The sequence below is a fragment of the Leptodactylus fuscus genome, chromosome 4 (assembly GCF_031893055.1).
Source record: "Leptodactylus fuscus isolate aLepFus1 chromosome 4, aLepFus1.hap2, whole genome shotgun sequence".
Taxonomy (NCBI): Eukaryota; Metazoa; Chordata; class Amphibia; order Anura; family Leptodactylidae; genus Leptodactylus; species Leptodactylus fuscus.
In genome coordinates, this window is record NC_134268.1 from 45,337,065 (window position 1) to 45,355,458 (window position 18,394).

Genomic DNA, 18,394 nt, shown 5'->3' on the forward strand with positions numbered 1-18,394 from the left:
ATTGGAAGTATGTTTAAGGTCCGGTTCACATCTGCGTTCAGGGAATCTGTTCCTTTCTCCGCGAGTGGCACTTTTTTCTCCGCATTTTTATAGTTATCCAAGACTAACACTTAATGGTCTATCCTTAAGCTAGGTTTTGATTTTGAGACTAGTGGGGGTCAGACACCCAGCTCCCACATCTCCACACAGTGTAAAGAGCCAAAAGAAGATGGCCCCATACTTTGTGCAGTAGCTGAGCCATGCTATTAAATAGGAGCTGAGATGCAATAGTACAGCTGGGCCAATACACTGTGTATTGGCGCGGCGGATGGTACGGTATAGTATTCCTCAGCATAGGCCATTAATAAGAGATCAGTGCTGGTACCGATACCCTGCTGGTGATCTTTGTGAAGGGACCGCGTCGCTCGTGTTGTCTACATCACATGCTGTCTGATCACTGCGGGACACACCATGAAATTACAGCCTTATCCCATTTACTTCTATGGAACAAGGTTACAATTATGCATGGATGCCATGAATCGGATAGTGTATGACGTAAACAGTGAAGGGGTCAAGCACTCATATGAGGAGTTTTCACAGCTGGTCTCGGGTGTTGGACCCCCACTGATCTCTTATTGATGAGTTTTTCTGAGAATAAATAGGTCATCAATTAAAAAAAAAAAAAGACTTAAGTCTTTAAAGAACATATCGGAGAAAGGAGTGTTCTTGTATTTGTGTATAAGTATGAGATATTACATATTTCTTTAAAACATATAGAAGGACGTCAGGTTGTCATTAAGAATATTAATATAATGGCGGAGATAAAGGGAATAAGCCCTGTACGGAGACAATGATGCCTTAATGGCATGTAAAGCGATTTATAAAGAGATTAACAACATGACACGTATTATATACTTATGTATACCAAGACGTGGCTTATACTTCTGATCTGCTCTAGTATTCAGATAGTGAAGTGAGAATACTCTTCCGCCTCCTGAAAAGCGCACCTTACTTGTCTGTGTCATTCCGTGCATGACTGATGACATCATACATATTCACAAGGTACATCAAAGAGATTGCAGTCTAGGAAAAATGATGATGCTAGCAGTGGTCTAAGTCCCCTGCAGATACATTTGTATTGGAGGGTTTGGCAGTGGATGGTAAAAATGAACGCTATGACTTGCAGAGCTATAAGACAGACCGGGTTTAGAAAATGAGCGTGGAGTGGGAAGGTGATATCCTTTAGCGTCCTGCTCCTGTCCTATCAGATGAAAGGGGAGAAGCCAGTCATCTATTAGCGTCCATGGATGGCGTGGAGAATAGGCTGGTGGATGGAATAAAGAATTCATACTTAAAAAGATTAGTCATTCTGAGAGTTTGACAAGCTGTTGATGGATCTTCAAAGGATTGAGGAACGGGATTATTGGATCATAATTTATTGATAAAACCCATGTTGTAGCCAGAGTTGTCCCTTCTAGGCAAGGCTTTTCGATGAAGATATCAATCTCCTTTGTAAATTTCAGAGCTCCAGTATTATCTCATTTAGTGAGTATGTTGAAAAGCAAATTATAATCTTTGTATCTAAAGGGACTTGGTGATGAATACTCTAACTCCAAAGTTGAGTTTCCTTTTGACATACAATTACCACATGCAAACCGAATGGCTCGACCCTAAATTGCTTTTGTATACACATACATCCTATTATGATGTTTCATTAGATTATAGCGAGGCAAAATGACTTAATACGTTTATCGGATTGCTAATTCATCAAAGTTCAATATATTTTGAAATCATTTTTCTGCCGTAAAATTTGCTTTTTCCCCATATTGCTCAATAAATCGCTAAAAGCACCTTTAAAAAATGTGATAAGAAAATTCATTTTAGGTTCCGAGGAAATGAGATCAATATACTTTGTGTTTTGATGCACTAAATTAATACGCAGGGCGTTTCACGGGCTTTGAGTTAGGTAAATGATATGACGCATATACATTCATATACACTGCACTGACAGTAACTATAGGAGAAAGAGGTTGTTGCGGCCATTTATTAGTAGCATAGCTGGACGGCGAAAGTGAAAGTGTATGAGACCCATAGCCCCATGGATGTCAGCAATAGCTCTATAATGAGTCGATAAACCCATAAAAACTCACTAAATAATATGGAACATATAGAATGGAGCTTGTACCATCGATAAGACGACTAATGGCAATACTATACTATTTATATCAACTACTTTAATAACATGGTAGAGGGTAAACATTTTGGTGGGAGAACTTAAACGGGGTCTACAGAAGTCTTTGTTTTATAGTCTATCTTTAGGATACATCTAAAATATCTGATCAGTCAGGGGACGACACCGGCCGTCCACATGAACCTGATGTCCTGGGCTGCATCCAATCTTCATATTATACAGTATATGGAGCCAGAAGCAAACAGCTCTGTACACTATATGACAACATTATTGTACTACACAGTCCAGTCACATGTGACCACCTGTCAAAATCCAAAATAAAGACCTTTGGCAGAGCAGACCACTGCAAGACGTGCAGGAAGAGAGGGGATGTTGTGATGATATCACTGGGATGTTGAGCCATGCCAACTCCAGTGCTGTAGCCAACTGCACTAGGTTACGCGGTTGAGCATCCATGGAGCAAGCAACCCGATCGAGGTGGTCCCACAGATTCTCGATTCGGTTCAAGTCCAGGGAATTTTCTGGCCAAGGGAGTACAGTAAAATCATCCTGGTGCTCCTCAAACCACGCATGTACACTGCGAGCTTTATGGCACATCTCATTGTCCTGCTGGTAGATGCCATCATCCTGAGGAAAAACATTTCACATGTTGGGGTGAACACGGTCCGCAAGGATAGATGCATACTTGTGTTAATCCATTGTGCCTTCCACAATGATGAGTGCACCCAGATGGCTGATGACACGTGCCTTCTGCGATTGGTTATTTAACGTTGACGTGAAAAGTAGGCGCTGGTCACATTAATATGACTGGACTGTGTATATTGACATTAATTGAAGCTGGATTGTCATTTAATGTATACTGTGTCCTGCTCCTAAAGGGTGCATGTGAATGCTCTGTGATAGTCTAGATGCATCTTTCAAGTCCTGCAGTGTATGGAATGACACTCCAGGATCTAAAACCAAAAAAATGTGGTTAGTGTACAGTACAGACCAAAAGTTTGGACACACCTTCTCATTCAAAGAGTTTTCTGTATTTTCATGACTATGAAAATTGTAGATTCACACTGAATGCATCAAAATTATGAAGTAACAAATGTGGAATTATATATTTAACAAAAAACTGTGAAACAACTGAAAATCTGTCTTATATTCTCTGTTCTTCAAAGTAGCCACCTTTTGCTTTGATTCCTGCTTTGCACACTCTTGGCATTCTCTTGATGAGCTTCAAGAGTCACCTGAAATGGTCTTCCAACAGTCTTGAAGGAGTTCCCAGAGATGCTTAGCACTTGTTGGCCCTTTTGCCTTCACTCTGCAGTCCAGCTCACCCCAAACCATCTCGATTGGGTTTAGGTCTGGTGACTGTGGAGGCCAGGTCATCTGGCGTAGCACCCCATCACTCTCCTTCTTGGTCACATAGCCCTTACACAGCCTGGAGGTGTTTGAGGTCATTGTCCTGTTGAAAAATAAATGATAGTCCAACTAAATGCAAATCGGATGGAATAGCATGCCGCTGCAAGATGCTGTGGTAGCCATGCTGGTTCAGTATGCCTTCAATTTTGAATAAATTCACAACAGTGTCACCAGCAAAGCCCCCCCCACACCATCACACCTCCTCCTCCATGCTTCACGGTGGGAACCAGGCATGTAGAGTCCATCCATTCACCTTTTCTGTGTCGCACAAAGACACAGTGGTTGAATCCAAAGATCTCAAATTTGGACTCATCAGACCAAAGCACAGATTTCCACTGGTCTAATGTCCATTTCTTGTGTTCTTTAGCCCAAACAAGTCTCTTCTGCTTGTTGCCTGTCCTTAGCAGTGGTTTTCTAGCAGTTATTTTACCATGAAGGCTGCTGCACAAAGTCTCCTCTTACCAGTTGTTGTAGACATGTTTCTGCTGCTAGAACGCTATGTGGCATTGACCTGGTCTCTAATCTGAGCTGCTGTTAACCTGCGATTTCTGAGGCTGGTGACTCGGATGAACTTATCCTCCGCAGCAGAGGTGACTCTTGGTCTTCCTTTCCTGGGGCGGTCCTCATGTCAGCCTGTTTCTTTGTAGTGCTTGATGGTTTTTGCAACTGCACTTGGGGACGCTTTCAAAGTTTTCCCAATTTTTCGGACTGACTGACCTTCATTTCTTAAAGTAATGATGGCCACTCATTTTTCTTTACTTAGCTGCTTTTTCTTGCCATAATACAAATTCTAACAGTCTATTCAGTAGGACTATCAGCTGTGTATCCACCTAACTTCTGCACAACACAACTGATGGTCCCAAACCCATTTATAAGGCAAGGCACCTCACAGGGCACAGCTGTGAAGTGAAATCCATTTCAGGTGACTACCTCTTGAAGCTCATCAAGAGAATGCCAAGAGTGTGCAAAGCAGGAATCAAAGCAAAAGGTGGCTACTTTGAAGAACCGAGAATATAAGACATATTTTCAGTTGTTTCACACTTGTTTGTTCAGCATATAATTCCACATGCGATAATTCATAGTTTTGATGCCTTCAGTGTGAATCTACAATTTTCATAGTAATGAAAATACAGAAAACTCTTTGAATGAGAAGGTGTGTCCAAACTTTTGGTCTGTACTGTATATGTAAGTGAACCATAAAATGGGAACTGAAGAGGTCTAGCCTATTGTGCCAAATTTATCGTGGCAAGCCTCATTACAGGTCTCTGTAAAGGAAAGAGATGTCTGTTGGGGAGAGAGCAATATGTTTATGGGGGTTTTCCAACCTAAAGGGACAATCCTCAAATTGCCAAGGAACATGTAAATCACGATCCTGGGATCAGTTCAGAATTCGGGAAGGAATTTATCAAGACATCAATGCTAGTTTTCTGGCAAAGATGAGTGATAATGTGGGGCATCTTTCCACCCCGTTTTGTGACTCCCTCACCACTTGATGAGGATGTGGGCGGTGTAGTGGAGCGGGACAGCCCAACATTATATTATAACTCACAGCAGTTTTCTTGACCGTGAGTCATACAGGAACTGGTGGAGAATACTATTAAGGCGCATGCACTTCTTGATAATTCAGGTTCACCTTGCACTGGTGGGGTCCTTTATTAAGATGGGGCCTTTATCCTATCTAAGGGTTGGGTGTATGAAAACACCATAGATATGATGTAGACGTGTAGGAAAAATTCTACTAACTAAACAAGTAATTCATAATTCAGTAAGTCTATTGCGAATAAAGCTATTCAGGAGAGACATCATTGTCTCAAGAGTTCATTTTTGTATTGATAAAGATTAATACATATGTAATATACTTTATTTTGAAATACACAGAAAATAGACCAGTTAGATGATGGCAAACCTTGACTAATAGCTAAGCATTTGCTTTGAACTCACCTCCCTCTGTGCAGTAATGTATTTCTTTTCTGTGGTTTTCAGTTCATTTTGCAAGTTTGCCACCTAAGAGACAAAGAGATCAATTAGCACAGAAGGTAAGCTAATATTACCAATATACAAACACATTAAAACACACATTGTGACATGCACATAAAGGTAGCAGGATACACAGACTACAACAATCTGTACCCCACTGTGACATGAAGCGCTTCCACTATTTAGTACAAAGAATAGGTCTGGGAAGAAGTCAAGTTTGCAGCATTGAGCAAGAATTAATATGGTTGACCATGCAGAAAATGCAGAAAACTACTGTGTTGATAAAAGTTAGCATATATATATATATATATATATATATATATATATACCTTAATGGATCTAGGATATTTTATCGGAATGTTATACTTTTTCATTCCACAATGGCATAGTTCATAATTATTACTTTGATATCAACCATTAAAGGAAAGTTTTTTTGTTGAGCATGAAAACTATATATCAATCTGCTCTATAACATGCTGTTCACAGATAGGACCACATGAATAACGGGAAAGGTTCCCTTAAAAGAAGAACATAAATGAGATTTCCTTTAAACGTAACTAAATTTACATTTTTAAAGAATTAAAAGTTTACCATTTTTAAAAATGGTTTTAAAAATATTCCCTAACCATCTTAGCGGTGACAGTCTTCTGTATTGATAGGTTGCCAAAAGATATGAGCACGAATGAAGGAACTATCTATGATATGGGAATTGCCATGATTTCCTTACTGTGGACAGGTTATCAGGCAGGGACAGTCCATGTATGAGACCATAACCTGCCCACAATAAGAAAATCATGGCTGATTTATGACAGTTCCTGCATTCGTGGTCATATCTATTGACAACATATCAAGACAAAAGTCTGTGACCACTCAGATGGTTAGAGAAAACCTTTAAAATTCTGCAAAATTTTTACTTATACTTGGAAAAATGTTTAACTATTCTTTGTCTTCCAATTAAATTTGGCCATTATTAGGCAAAATCCTTTTACGTTTTCATGCATGGTTGTTTCCAAAATAGTAATATAGAATGACTCTTAAATCACGACAAATTGGGTAAACAGCTTTGATGTAACGCTGAAGGCAATCCATGATGGAAAATAGGGTGTTTGATATTGAAGGTTTTTCCACTTTGGACATAAGGATTGCAACTGCTGGGACCGCCAATGATCAGGAGAACGCTATAAAAGTGCTCCATAGTGATCCATGTAAATAGAAAGGTGGTATTCATGGTCAACTCCATCCTTTTTAATACGAGGAACGCCCTCCAGTACTAGTCTATGGACGAGTACTGTTGGGATGGGGGGCATTCCTCACCGCTCAGTGTCATCGCTGGCCTGTAAGGAATGCCCCCTCACAGTATAGCGCTACACACAGTACTGACAGGAGGGGCGTCCCCAGTTACACTGTCAGGAACGCCCTTATGACAGTAAAGAGCTATTGGTAATGGCATCGATAGCTCTTCACCCAGGGCACCTAACAGGAAATCTGACAGTATATAATACCGCATGTGCTCGGTCCTCTTTAAAATAAGAAATACTATAGACTTGTGCAATCGGCTGAAGATTTAGCAGAGAGTCTTCGTTCGGAGTGTGGTCTTCCTAATCTCTGATCTGCATGGGAACATGTTGGCCAGTCAGCGGGTGAGCATTGATGTTCTGTTTAGATGGAGAATCAATGCTCAGCTACTGATATACCCAAACAGAGACTCTTTTCTGGATCCCGAATGGACAGGCAAATATATAGTATTTGTTATGTTAAGCTTTTGCATGGGTTACAAAAAAAAATAAAATAAGTGAAATGCCCCTTTAAAATTTACCCTTGGCTACACGTTGATACTCTTCAGCTGTTCCCATTCAATGTACATACTACATGGCCTCGAAGACATTGCAAGCATAGCAACCACTTCACCTAACCACTACAAATTCATGTGATACTAAATGGACTCAACATCCCTGAGACCCTGTCTATACAAAGGCCCAGCGTGGGACAGACACAAGCTAAGTGTCATTATCAAAATCTTAGAGTTACACAAATCTGGACACAAATCCATCCATCCAAAGTGTTTCAATAAAACTGTGCTAAATCCTTTTACGTCCCTCGAAGAGCTAATTCATATTTTACTTTCTATCCGTCCTGTATTTTATTTGCCTACATTTAGAAATCTGAATTGAGACGGCAGTGTAAATCTAAGCAATGCAAAGAGATCCATCATTCACATCCAGTAAACCCACCGTGCAAGGACTTGCCACTCAAAGCCCCTTTTCTTCCAATAAGAGCAAAATTGTATAATTACTGATTTACCAAAATCTGGCCAAATTACACACGTGGCAGCATCTTTCTGCTCTGTCTGTAAAGGGCTCAGCTTTATGTCTTGCTGTTTATAAGTCATAGAGAATGCTGTGTGTCATTACGGCCTCATTACTGTTGGCTGGAAGTACATTATAGCTTATATAAATATTATGTGTAGGCTGCAATTTCAGTAATCAGTTGCTTGTGATTGACAGAAATCCACACTGTCATTTACCCGGCTCGGTATGAGCTTTGCTGGAGCGGGCTTATGAGCTCTAATAAGTATATGCTATCTGCAAATGCTTTGGCAATCCGGAGATCTTTAGAAATGTGCAGAGAGTAGAATGGGGGAAGTAGTTTTCATCTACCTAATAATCACTTCTTTCATCTCTCCGCACCTGGTAGAAGAGACTAAACTTGTGCTCCGCGGCACGCCTAGAACGGAAAATATTTACTAACTCAAGTTTTTCAGATTTTTGTTTGTTCAGAGAATTTGTAGAGGAAAAGTATTTTAACATTGCATCGAGGGGTTTCCAACTTTTTTTTTTACTCCTACTTGTGGTGATAAAGAATGGTGGGTGCCATGTTTCAGATTGCCACCATTCTGATATTCATGACCTGCAAGACCACTTGAAGGAGTATTTTGCTGTCGGTCATGTGAAATGGCCCTAAGGCTCAATTCACATGTCTATATTTCATGTATATATGCTGTCCATGAGATAGGAAATGGAAAAAATTATCTGTTTTCACGGATCAATAAAAGACAGCACACAATGTACAAATTAGTAAGGTGGGGCGCCCTCTACGTGACTGTGATCTGATATTCCATTTGACATACTGGAAATGAGGCCATGACCAAGAGATCATTTTGGCCAGTTCGGCCTGGAGGTGCAACACAACAGCATGTACTGGAGCACAATACCATGAGCATCTTAAAAATACTATTAAAATCAAATAACAGTATCGCGGAGGGTGATAAGAGAAAGAATACCATCTATTCCTATAAGTCTCCATGCACGTGAATGTTCTGCTTGTTTTTCCTGGCTAGCACAATGATCCATTATTTTCTATGGTCCCATACACAAACCCTTTTGCATCCAGGGCTTACTGAGGGAAAGCACTGGATGTGTGGAGGCAATGGGGTACCCAGATTCATCCATGTCCAGATGTTTTGTGTCTGTGCTATGCACCAATAGCACCCCACCTTACTATATTGTACATTGTGTGCTGTCTTTTATTGATCCGTGAAAAACAGATCATTTTTTTCCTTTTCCTATCTTATAGACAGCATATTTACATGAAATATGGACATGTGAATTGAGCCTTAGGGCCCTTTCACATGACCGACAGCATAAGACTCCTTCAAGTGGTCTTGCAGGTCATGAATATCAGAATGGTAGCACGTAGAAGCAGATGTACAAGATGGAAGCAAGTCCAACAGAGGACCGTGTGCCCAGGTCTGTGGAGAGAAAGGACTTTTCTTTGCAACTGGCCATACAACATATCTTCTCTTCTCAGCTTATGTGTGTCTACGTCTGTAATATATTACTGTGTATTATCCTGTACCTGTATTACTATACTGCTGTAACATGCTGAAATTTCCCCACTGTGGGACTATTAAAGGATTATTAAAGTGTCGGTGGCTTCGCCTACACTCAGGCCTGTGCAGCAACCACCACATACGGCTGTAGCCTCAAGTGGAACTTTTTGGTCTAGATTTCACGCAAGCCTAATCTTCATATAGACTAGTGTAGAATTAGGGCACCCTGGGGAGATCTATACGTTCACCTTTATTACTCATATTATAGACAACAAAGAAAACAAAATGGCTATGATAGATATAAATGGCAGCATGGTGGCTAGCCCTGTATCGCTGGGCTCCTGGGTTCAAATACAGCCATGGGCAATATCTGCAAGGGGTTTACATATTCTCCCTATGTGTTTGTGGGTTACCTCCTACATGCTAAAAATATACTAATAGGTAAATTGGCTTCCTGTAAAATAACTGACCCTTGTGGGTGTTGGGGACGAGCGCCTGTACGGCAGCCACTCTCCACTTCTCCATTATAAATGACTATGATATGTAATTTAAAAAAATTGTCGCATTTTTTTACACGTGTAAAAGATTTCATTGAAGTCAATGGGAGTGTTATTTTTACACGCATATTCTATACACGTGTGAAATGCTAAAATACACTTGCGTTAACTCCGTATGCATGGGCCCTAAGGGTGAGGGATTTGGTGAGGAATTTGGTGTGGAATTTCAACGCTTCTCTAAGCTGCTATAAAACATGACTACGCTTACGAAACCCTGTAGTCACCCATTAACGGTAATGTAAAGATTGAATATCTATTGTAGGTAAGATAAATGTTCCGTATATACTCGAGTATAAGCCAAATTTTCCAGCACAGTTTTTGTGCTGAAAAAGCTCCCCTCGGCTTATACCAGAGTCAAGCAAAAACAAAAAAGTAAAACTTTTTTCCTTTTTTTTTTTTTTTTAAGGGGGGGGGGGGGGGTCTATGACCACCCGCAATAATAATGTATATAATCTCCCATAAAATAGTGGGGAAAAAAAACTTAAAAAAAAAAAATTAAAAAATAAAGTAAATAGAAGTTCTATTTACTCCTTTCCCTAGAATACATATAAAAGTTGAAAATGACTGTGAAACACATACACATTAGGTATCCTGTGTCTGACAGTGCCCGGTCTACTGAATATAGGGGATCTGCAGTGCTCCTGTTCTGTCAGGAAGGGGTTAATAGGAGCACTGCAGATACCCTATATTCAGCCAGGCTGAATTACAATTGGGGGGAAAAAAACAGTCCTCAAGCTCAGGGAAGGGGCAGACAGACAACCAAAACACCCCCTCCCCTTCCCCAGCACCCAGCGTCTACTGCACCCAAAAACTCCGACCATTTTAATATTTGAAATTTTCCAGTAGCTGCTGCATTTCTCCCCCTCGGCTTATACTCGAGTCAATAAGTTTTCCTGTTTTTTTGTGGTAAAATTAGGGGCCTCGGCTTATACTCGAGTATATACGGTAATAGACAACCCATATCAAATAGTTGGGACTAAAAAAAAAAAAATGGAGATTCGTAACTGAAATAAATAATAATAAAAATGAAAATATAAACAAAAAAAGCCATCAACTTTTATTACGGCTGTGATGTCCCTTCTCAATGAGCGGTTATTAAACAGCCTACTGAATAGGTATTGCAGGTGTCGCGTGACATGAGACTTAATTAAAGTTGTAGAACGAGTCTCTGTATCAGGGTCGGAAGGAAAAGAAACCATTCAGACTCTTACATAATTACAAATGAAGTAGCCAAAAAACCCAGGCGGCAGTCTTGCATGTACATGGCCATATTAGGAGGAGATTTATATAGTGCCTTTCCAGGTGGAGACTCATAAAACTGATAAAAGTCATTCCATTGCTCTGTTGCTGTACTGTAGGAGATTCACTAGTAAATCGAAGCTGTATACGCTGTGTATGGAAAAAGCCGGGGATGTCTGCTATGCATGACTGTAAAGAAAAGTCTGCTGAAAATCAACAGTAATAGCCAGTAAATACAGGGTTAAAAAAAAAAGCAATATCTTGCGATAAAATACTGTGTGAACAATGTTGTGTTAAAAATAAAAATCAATACTAATAATATACAAAGAAAATTAAAATAAAAAAAAATCAATACTAATAATACACAAAAAGAAAATTAAAATAAAAATCAAACGTTAAATTCTGTAAAAATGTTGAAATTCTTTAATTTCGGGAAAAAATTATATTTACAAAGTCGTGAAAAATTAGAACACTTTGCATTAATTTAGTGTTTAGTTCTTTGCCATTTTCTGATTAACAATTATTGTTTACATTATATCTGCGTATAGGTTTTTCTTACCATTATAGTGAAATATTCTGGTTACCCAAAACTTAGTGGCCAAGATTTACCATTGTGGTTACAACTAGAAATTGGTGTAAACTGGTGCATCTTTGGCGTAATGTGGGCATCTAGTTTGGGATAAAAATTTTCAACATAGCAGATAGGCGGATTCTCAGAAAAAGGGTGTGTGGCTTAAAGGGATTCTATCATTAAAATGCAAGTTTTTTTTCTAGGTACCACGTTGGAATAGCCTTAAGAAAGACTATTCTTCTCCTACCTTTAGATGTCTTCTCCACGCCGCCATTTGGAAGAATTCCTGGTTTTCTTCGGTATGCAAATGAGTTCTCTTGCAGCACTGGGGGTGGGCCCCAATGCTGCAAGAGAACTCTCGAGCAATGCCTCCATCTTCTTCTGGAACGGCCTCTCTTCGCGGCTTCTTCCAGCGCTGGTTTCAAACTTCTAGGCATCGGGCAGCTGACAATACTGTGTAAGCGGCCATTTTCTTGTGGCCGGCGGGCATCCGCAGTCAACTTTGCACGAGGTCTGAGACCTCGAAGTTTAAAGTTAGCGCTGGAAGAAGACACGAAGAGAGGCCATTCCAGAAGATGATGGAGGCGGCGCTGGAGAGTTCTCTGGCAGCATTGGGGACGCCCCCAGTACTGCGAGAGAACTCATTTGCACACCGACGAAAACCGGGATTTATACCAGACAGCGGTGCGGAGAAGACATCTAAAGGTAGGAGAAGAATAGCCTTTCTTAAGGCTATTCCGACGTGGTATAGAGAAAAAATTGCATTTTAATGATAGAATCCCTTTAACTGTGCCACGAGGCACCAAAAAGCCAACTAAGTGAGACTTCACACGATGTAACGCTGCGCTCATTCTGATCGTAAAAAGACGTTCAGAATGAACGCGTAAAAAGCAGATCCCATTGACTTGAATGGGAGCCGGCATACGTGCGCTCCCCATTGAAATCAATGGGAGGCTTTTTTCCCTATGCTTTCAATGTATTACGCACGTATGCCGGCTCCCATTCAAGTCAATGGGAGCTGCTTTTTACGCGCTCATTCTGAACGTCTTTTTACGATCAGAATGAGCGCAGCGTTACATCGTGTGAAGGCTCCCTAAAACGTGGTATAAACATACATATTTTTTTTAATGGACCCTGTCATAACAAACTTGCAATGGAAGTGTGAACCTAGCCTTAGTAAATCTGGGCCAGAGGTTTTTCCATTTAAAACAACCGCAGCCCTCACTGATCAGACACTTTGTGACCAATGCTATGTAATGATCATTAACCTCATACTACCCCAACCAATTTCCATTCTTGCATTTTTTGTATATCTCTTTGCCTTCCAAAAGCCATTACTTTGTCATTTTTCTATTCACAACGCCCTATAAGTTATATGTTCACATAGCCGTATTACAGGACAAATTGCACTTCCTAAAGGTGCCCTCTAATATGCCATATAATACAGAGAGAAGCTGTAATGTCTCAGCATTGGGTGGGCTCCTTTTTGGGACTTCCAGAGATAGCTCAGTACTGTAGTCTGCTATTCTGGCTGTGCCAAGAGGTGAAGAGAGCAGCAGTTTGAACCTGTAGGGTGGGGTTCCCAGCAGTTGGACCCCTACCGATCAACTAGTTATTAACTATCCTATGGATACGTGTTAATTTCACAATTTCGGCCAACCCCTTTAATGCAGAATTACAGAAAACCTCTAAAAGTTTCATTTAGGAGATGTTGTTAAGGCCAACCATTATAAGGATTGTGGTGTATGGCCTTACATCTTAAAAATGCTAAAATAATATCTTCCTGTAATGACTTACTTCCAGGAAACTAAGCTTCAGCTGTTCTCTAAGATCCAAACTTTCCCTTTCAAGCCTCTCCTGGTTGAGTTCAGCATGGTCCGATAACTTATCTGTGATCGCCAAATCAGTCCCTTCAATAGAAATCTGTTAAAGGAGGAAATAATACAGATCATTCTCCTAGTAATTTGGATAAGGGGAATCAATGTCACCAAATATGTCTACATATTCTCATTCAGATTTCTAAAAGTAACTTTAGTTTCCTGCTTCTTAGAGTAAGTGCTATTTAGTCCAGGGGTCGGCAGTCTTTGGCTCTCCAGCTGCTGTGAAACTACAACTCCCAACATGCTCCATTCACTTCCATGGGAGTTCCAAGAAAAGCAGAGCAAGTATGCATGCTGGGAGTAGTAGTTTCACAACAGCTGGATTGCCGAAGCTTTAATGTTAATGTGTTGTCCAAGGTACGGTACTTTGCAAATCCCTTGCTGATCCCGCACTTATATTCACATGGTCCATTGATAGTCTTACAGGCTAGAAGTGATTCCGATCACCGGTCATCAGCAATATTATACTGTACTCACTGGTATCACTGCTAAGGCCTCAGGGGGGATCGCACTGCTCCATGGAATTACAATAGTAACTTCAAATAATATCTCTATCTGAAACTAGTTATGGGTTCGAAGCCCTAAATACTGTGGACTGAAAATAAGCAAAACACTAATAGAGTATTTCCACCATTCTAAAATGATGTCATATCCCTGGGTACGCCATCATTTTATACTCCCATGGGTATTTTACAATTTCTCCCTACACAGTGGTGGTCACATGACCGTACAGCATTTTACAGACACAGAGGGTGACCGGAGCAATGAAAGACTGACTGCTAATATATTAGGCTCTTCCCCAGGGGACATGACATGTTCCCTTTATTCTGTGTGTTAAAGAGCAGTACAGTACATGCAGTACAGGTAAGGAGCTGTACAGTAGATATACACATGTGGACAAAATTGTTGTTACCCCTCGTTTAATGAAAGAAAAACCCACAATGGTCACATTGTAGGTTTTTCTTTCATTAAATGAGGGGTACCAACAATTTTGTCCATGTGTGTAGTATAGGTAAAGAGCAGTACAGGTAAGGAGCAGTACAGCACATACAGTAGAGGTAATAAGAAGTAGAGTACATGCAGTACAGGTAACGGCCAGCACAGTACATGTAGTTCAGGTAAGAAGCAGTACAGTACATGTAGTAGAGGAAAGGAACAGTGTAGCACTTACAGTAATAAGTAATAAGCAAGTAAAATACATGCAGTACAGCACATGTCAAGGTAATGAGTAGTACAGATAGGGAGCAGTACAGGTAAGACGCAGTACAGTACATGTTGTAGAGGTAATGAGTATTATAGGTAGGGAGCAGTACAGCACATATAGTACAAGTAAGAAGTACAGTACAGGCAGTATAGGTAATAAGCAGTACAGTATATATATAGTAGAAGTACAGTACAGGTAAGAAGCAGTACAGTACATGTAGTGCAGGTAATGAGCAGTATAGTTAAGGAGCTTTAATGCACTATTAGTATAGGTAAAAAAATATAAAAAAGAACAAAAAACTTTAGAGTCTTCAGTAGTTGATACCTTTTTTAATGGCTAACTAATAATGATGGTAGATTACAACGTTTCAAAGCTCTCGGCTTCTTCTTCAGGTATATCTAAAAACAATTTCTGGAGGATGCATATTTATGTACAAGAGGGACACATAGGAATAGAATTCTAGGAGGGAGGGTAGAAGAAGGTTATTGGTTATACAACGAAACAATTCATCAGTTCGTAATGTTATCAGTTCACAGAGTGTCTTTATGGCTGTCTGTCTCAGTTCAGTGATTTCTGTAGGATGCCATGAACCCATATAAGAGGTTCATCCCTTTCTTGAGAATGTTAAACAAGGTCATATACTATATATAGGTATAGGTAAAAGCAGTACAGCATATCCAGCATAGCTAAGGAGCAGTACAGCATATACAATATAGGTAAGCAGTAGTACAGTATATGTAATAGATGTAAGAAGCAGTATAGTGCTTAAAAGCTGATCTTAGCTGGGGCAGTCTATCAGCCCTCCACCGATCACATATTTATGTTCTATCTTAAGGATTGGCTATAAAAAAAATCCCTGCAAATGCACATTAGGTACAGCGGACAAATTCAGCTTTCCAATAACTGCGCACACTCCTATCATTTAATGAGAATAAAAATAGAGGTGAAAACTTCTTCCCAATCTAAGAAACTTAGGAATCTAGAATGGGAAGAAGTATGCCAGCTCTGACAGCAGTCACATGATTAACCTCTAACACTTCCCGTCACTTTTCTATTTATTTGCATCGCCAATTATCTAGGACTGCGTTCCCGATGAGCCGAGGTTACTACATACAGCCTTGGTAAATACATCTACTTAACATTTTCAGATTCCTTACAATAGAAAACTGATGTAAGGAAAAAAGACAAAGCATTAAGAACAATCATTGCATCTCACATTTCGGTAAAAAGCTCTTATAGATTCAGCCTAATGTATAGCTGCTTAATTCATCCCATATATGGCTTGGGGATTGATATGACGGTGCAGGCAGCCATACACTACATATGGTTTACATTTAAGGCATATATAAGACTGATTGGGAAACACCAATCTCAATTTTTTTTTTCCCTTAGCACAAAGCGTAAAGAATTCAACAGTTTGTAATGAAAACATTGCCTCTGTGGTAACAAGAAATCTTTATGGAAAGAAAAGATACATTCTTAAATGTTCTCAGAGAACAATTTTCTGCCAAGACAGTGAAAAAAGGAAACACTCGACCATAAAATTTGTGAACGCTTCAAAAGGAATGAGCGAATTTCATCCCCCCCCCCCCCTTCACTGAAGTGTACCTGGTATACGTTAAACTTCATGGATTAGTCATGCTTAGCACCAAGTACACGTATGCCTAGGACATGAGTGACAAATGAAGCTCTACCACTGTCGTGAGTCACCGGTAAGATGTGGTTACATTTTAGGATTTAATCCCCTATAGATGAGGCGTACAAAGCTTTTTATATACTGTATTACATTTGTCATGCTAGAATAGAATCATGGTTACTTCCATAGGTGGCGGATTTATTAGATTTTTCATGCAGATCACCCTATATAGTACATCTCTTACTGTCTTCTCCTGACATACAGACAGTTGCATAAGTTCCTATATGTGATAACATATTGATTTTGCTATTAATTATTAGTTTTTATGATGCCATAGCATATCTATTATACATGTGACATTGTATCTTACTCCCGTGAAGCTGCTTTTTCATCCTTTAATGGACTGCAATAATAAAGATGTATTTTTGGTTAAACTGGTTGCTTGAACTCAAGGATTTTTTAGGTCATTACCATAAGTGATAATGCAGGAATTTCCTTAAACCCCTTAGAGAACATTTCACCACCTTCAACAATTCAAGCTCTTAGCATCTGTTAACATTGTTTCCAGCACAGTTGGAATTTTCTCTCTAGCCCCAACCATTCCTGAGTGAGTTTTGGTGCCTGGTGTGCTATATAAGCTCTGTATGTGCTATATAAGCTCAGAATCACATTCCTTGTCTGCTCCTGTCTAACACCGCCCACCTGACAGTACAGACACTAAATAGTATTTCAGGCTCCAAAATGAACAGCAATAATTACTCAGGAACGGTGGGGGCAACAGAAAAAATTCCAACGGTGCCCGAATCAATTAATTAATTTATAGTCTTGGACTCTTTGAAAGAATTCTTTTTTTTTCTTTTTAAATGTAGATTGTGAGCCCCATATAGGGATCACAATGTACATTTGTCCCTATCAGTATGTCTTTGGAAAATGGGATGGAAATCCATGCAAACACGAGGAGAACATACAAACTCCTTGCAGATGGTTTTTTGCCCTTGGCAGGATTTGAACCTAGGACTCTAGCGCTGCAAGGCTGCAGTTCTAACCACTGAGCCACTATGTGGCCCCTTCTTTGAAAGAATTCTGTCCTCAGAACCCAGTATATCAACCCAGACCCACAGATTAGATAGGTTAGAGTAACTTGTATCAAACAGTGTTTTCCCTTTGTGAATCGCTGCCTCCGTTTTAAAAATTATAAATGAGGGCCTTTCCAGTTACCTCTTTGGGACAAGTACAGCGCACTCATTGCCTTAAAGAGCCCCTTTTGTATAGTGCCAAAAGCAGCAATATCTCAGCAACGGAGAGACCAATTCACAAGGGGCAACTACTGCTTAATTCGCGTGCCCCTATCCTATCTACTCTGCAGGGCAGGGTTTAAAAAAACTTGGTTCTGGTGAAAGACTACCTTTTTGTACACATTCATCTCTAATTTTCACAATATATTTTGTCTCTGCCTTCATGTAAATTTTAATTTCTTTCATAGATGTAATCCATCGTTATATCAATTAATAGTCACTGCTCCACTGATTCTGGCACCGTTGGAATATTTCTCTAGCCCCCATTATTCCCAAGTAACCAATGCTGCTAGTTTTGGTGCCCGATATACTATTTAGTCTATGTACTGTCAGGAGGGTGATGTCAGACAGGAGCAGACAAAGGGATGTGACTCTGAGCTCTGATACTGGCTGCCTCTGATTGAAACTCTGAATCACACCCCCTGCCTGACACCGCCCTTCTGACATTACAGAGCTCAAATAGCACATGAGGGACCAAAACTAACTGCACTTGGTGTCGGGAAACCATAGAAGCTAGAGATAAAAATTCATGTGCCCTGGAATCAGTAGAGCAGCGCCTATTAGGAGATGCTAATAATTTGAATGGGTGGTGGTGGTGAAAGGTCCTTGGAAATGCAATGGCAAAA

The 18,394-nt window shown here is 40.0% G+C and overlaps 1 protein-coding gene across 1 annotated transcript in view; it reads right to left on the reverse strand.

Moving 5' to 3' along the window:
- LOC142201133 (uncharacterized) overlaps positions 1–18,394 on the reverse strand; it is a 279,771-nt gene that overhangs the window by 91,948 nt on the left and 169,429 nt on the right. The window contains exons 19-20 of the mRNA XM_075271958.1: positions 13,551–13,676; positions 5,522–5,584 (exon numbers count right to left, since the gene is read on the reverse strand). Of these exons, the coding sequence (XP_075128059.1) occupies positions 5,522–5,584; positions 13,551–13,676 (189 nt within the window). The remainder of the gene's footprint in view (positions 1–5,521; positions 5,585–13,550; positions 13,677–18,394) is intronic.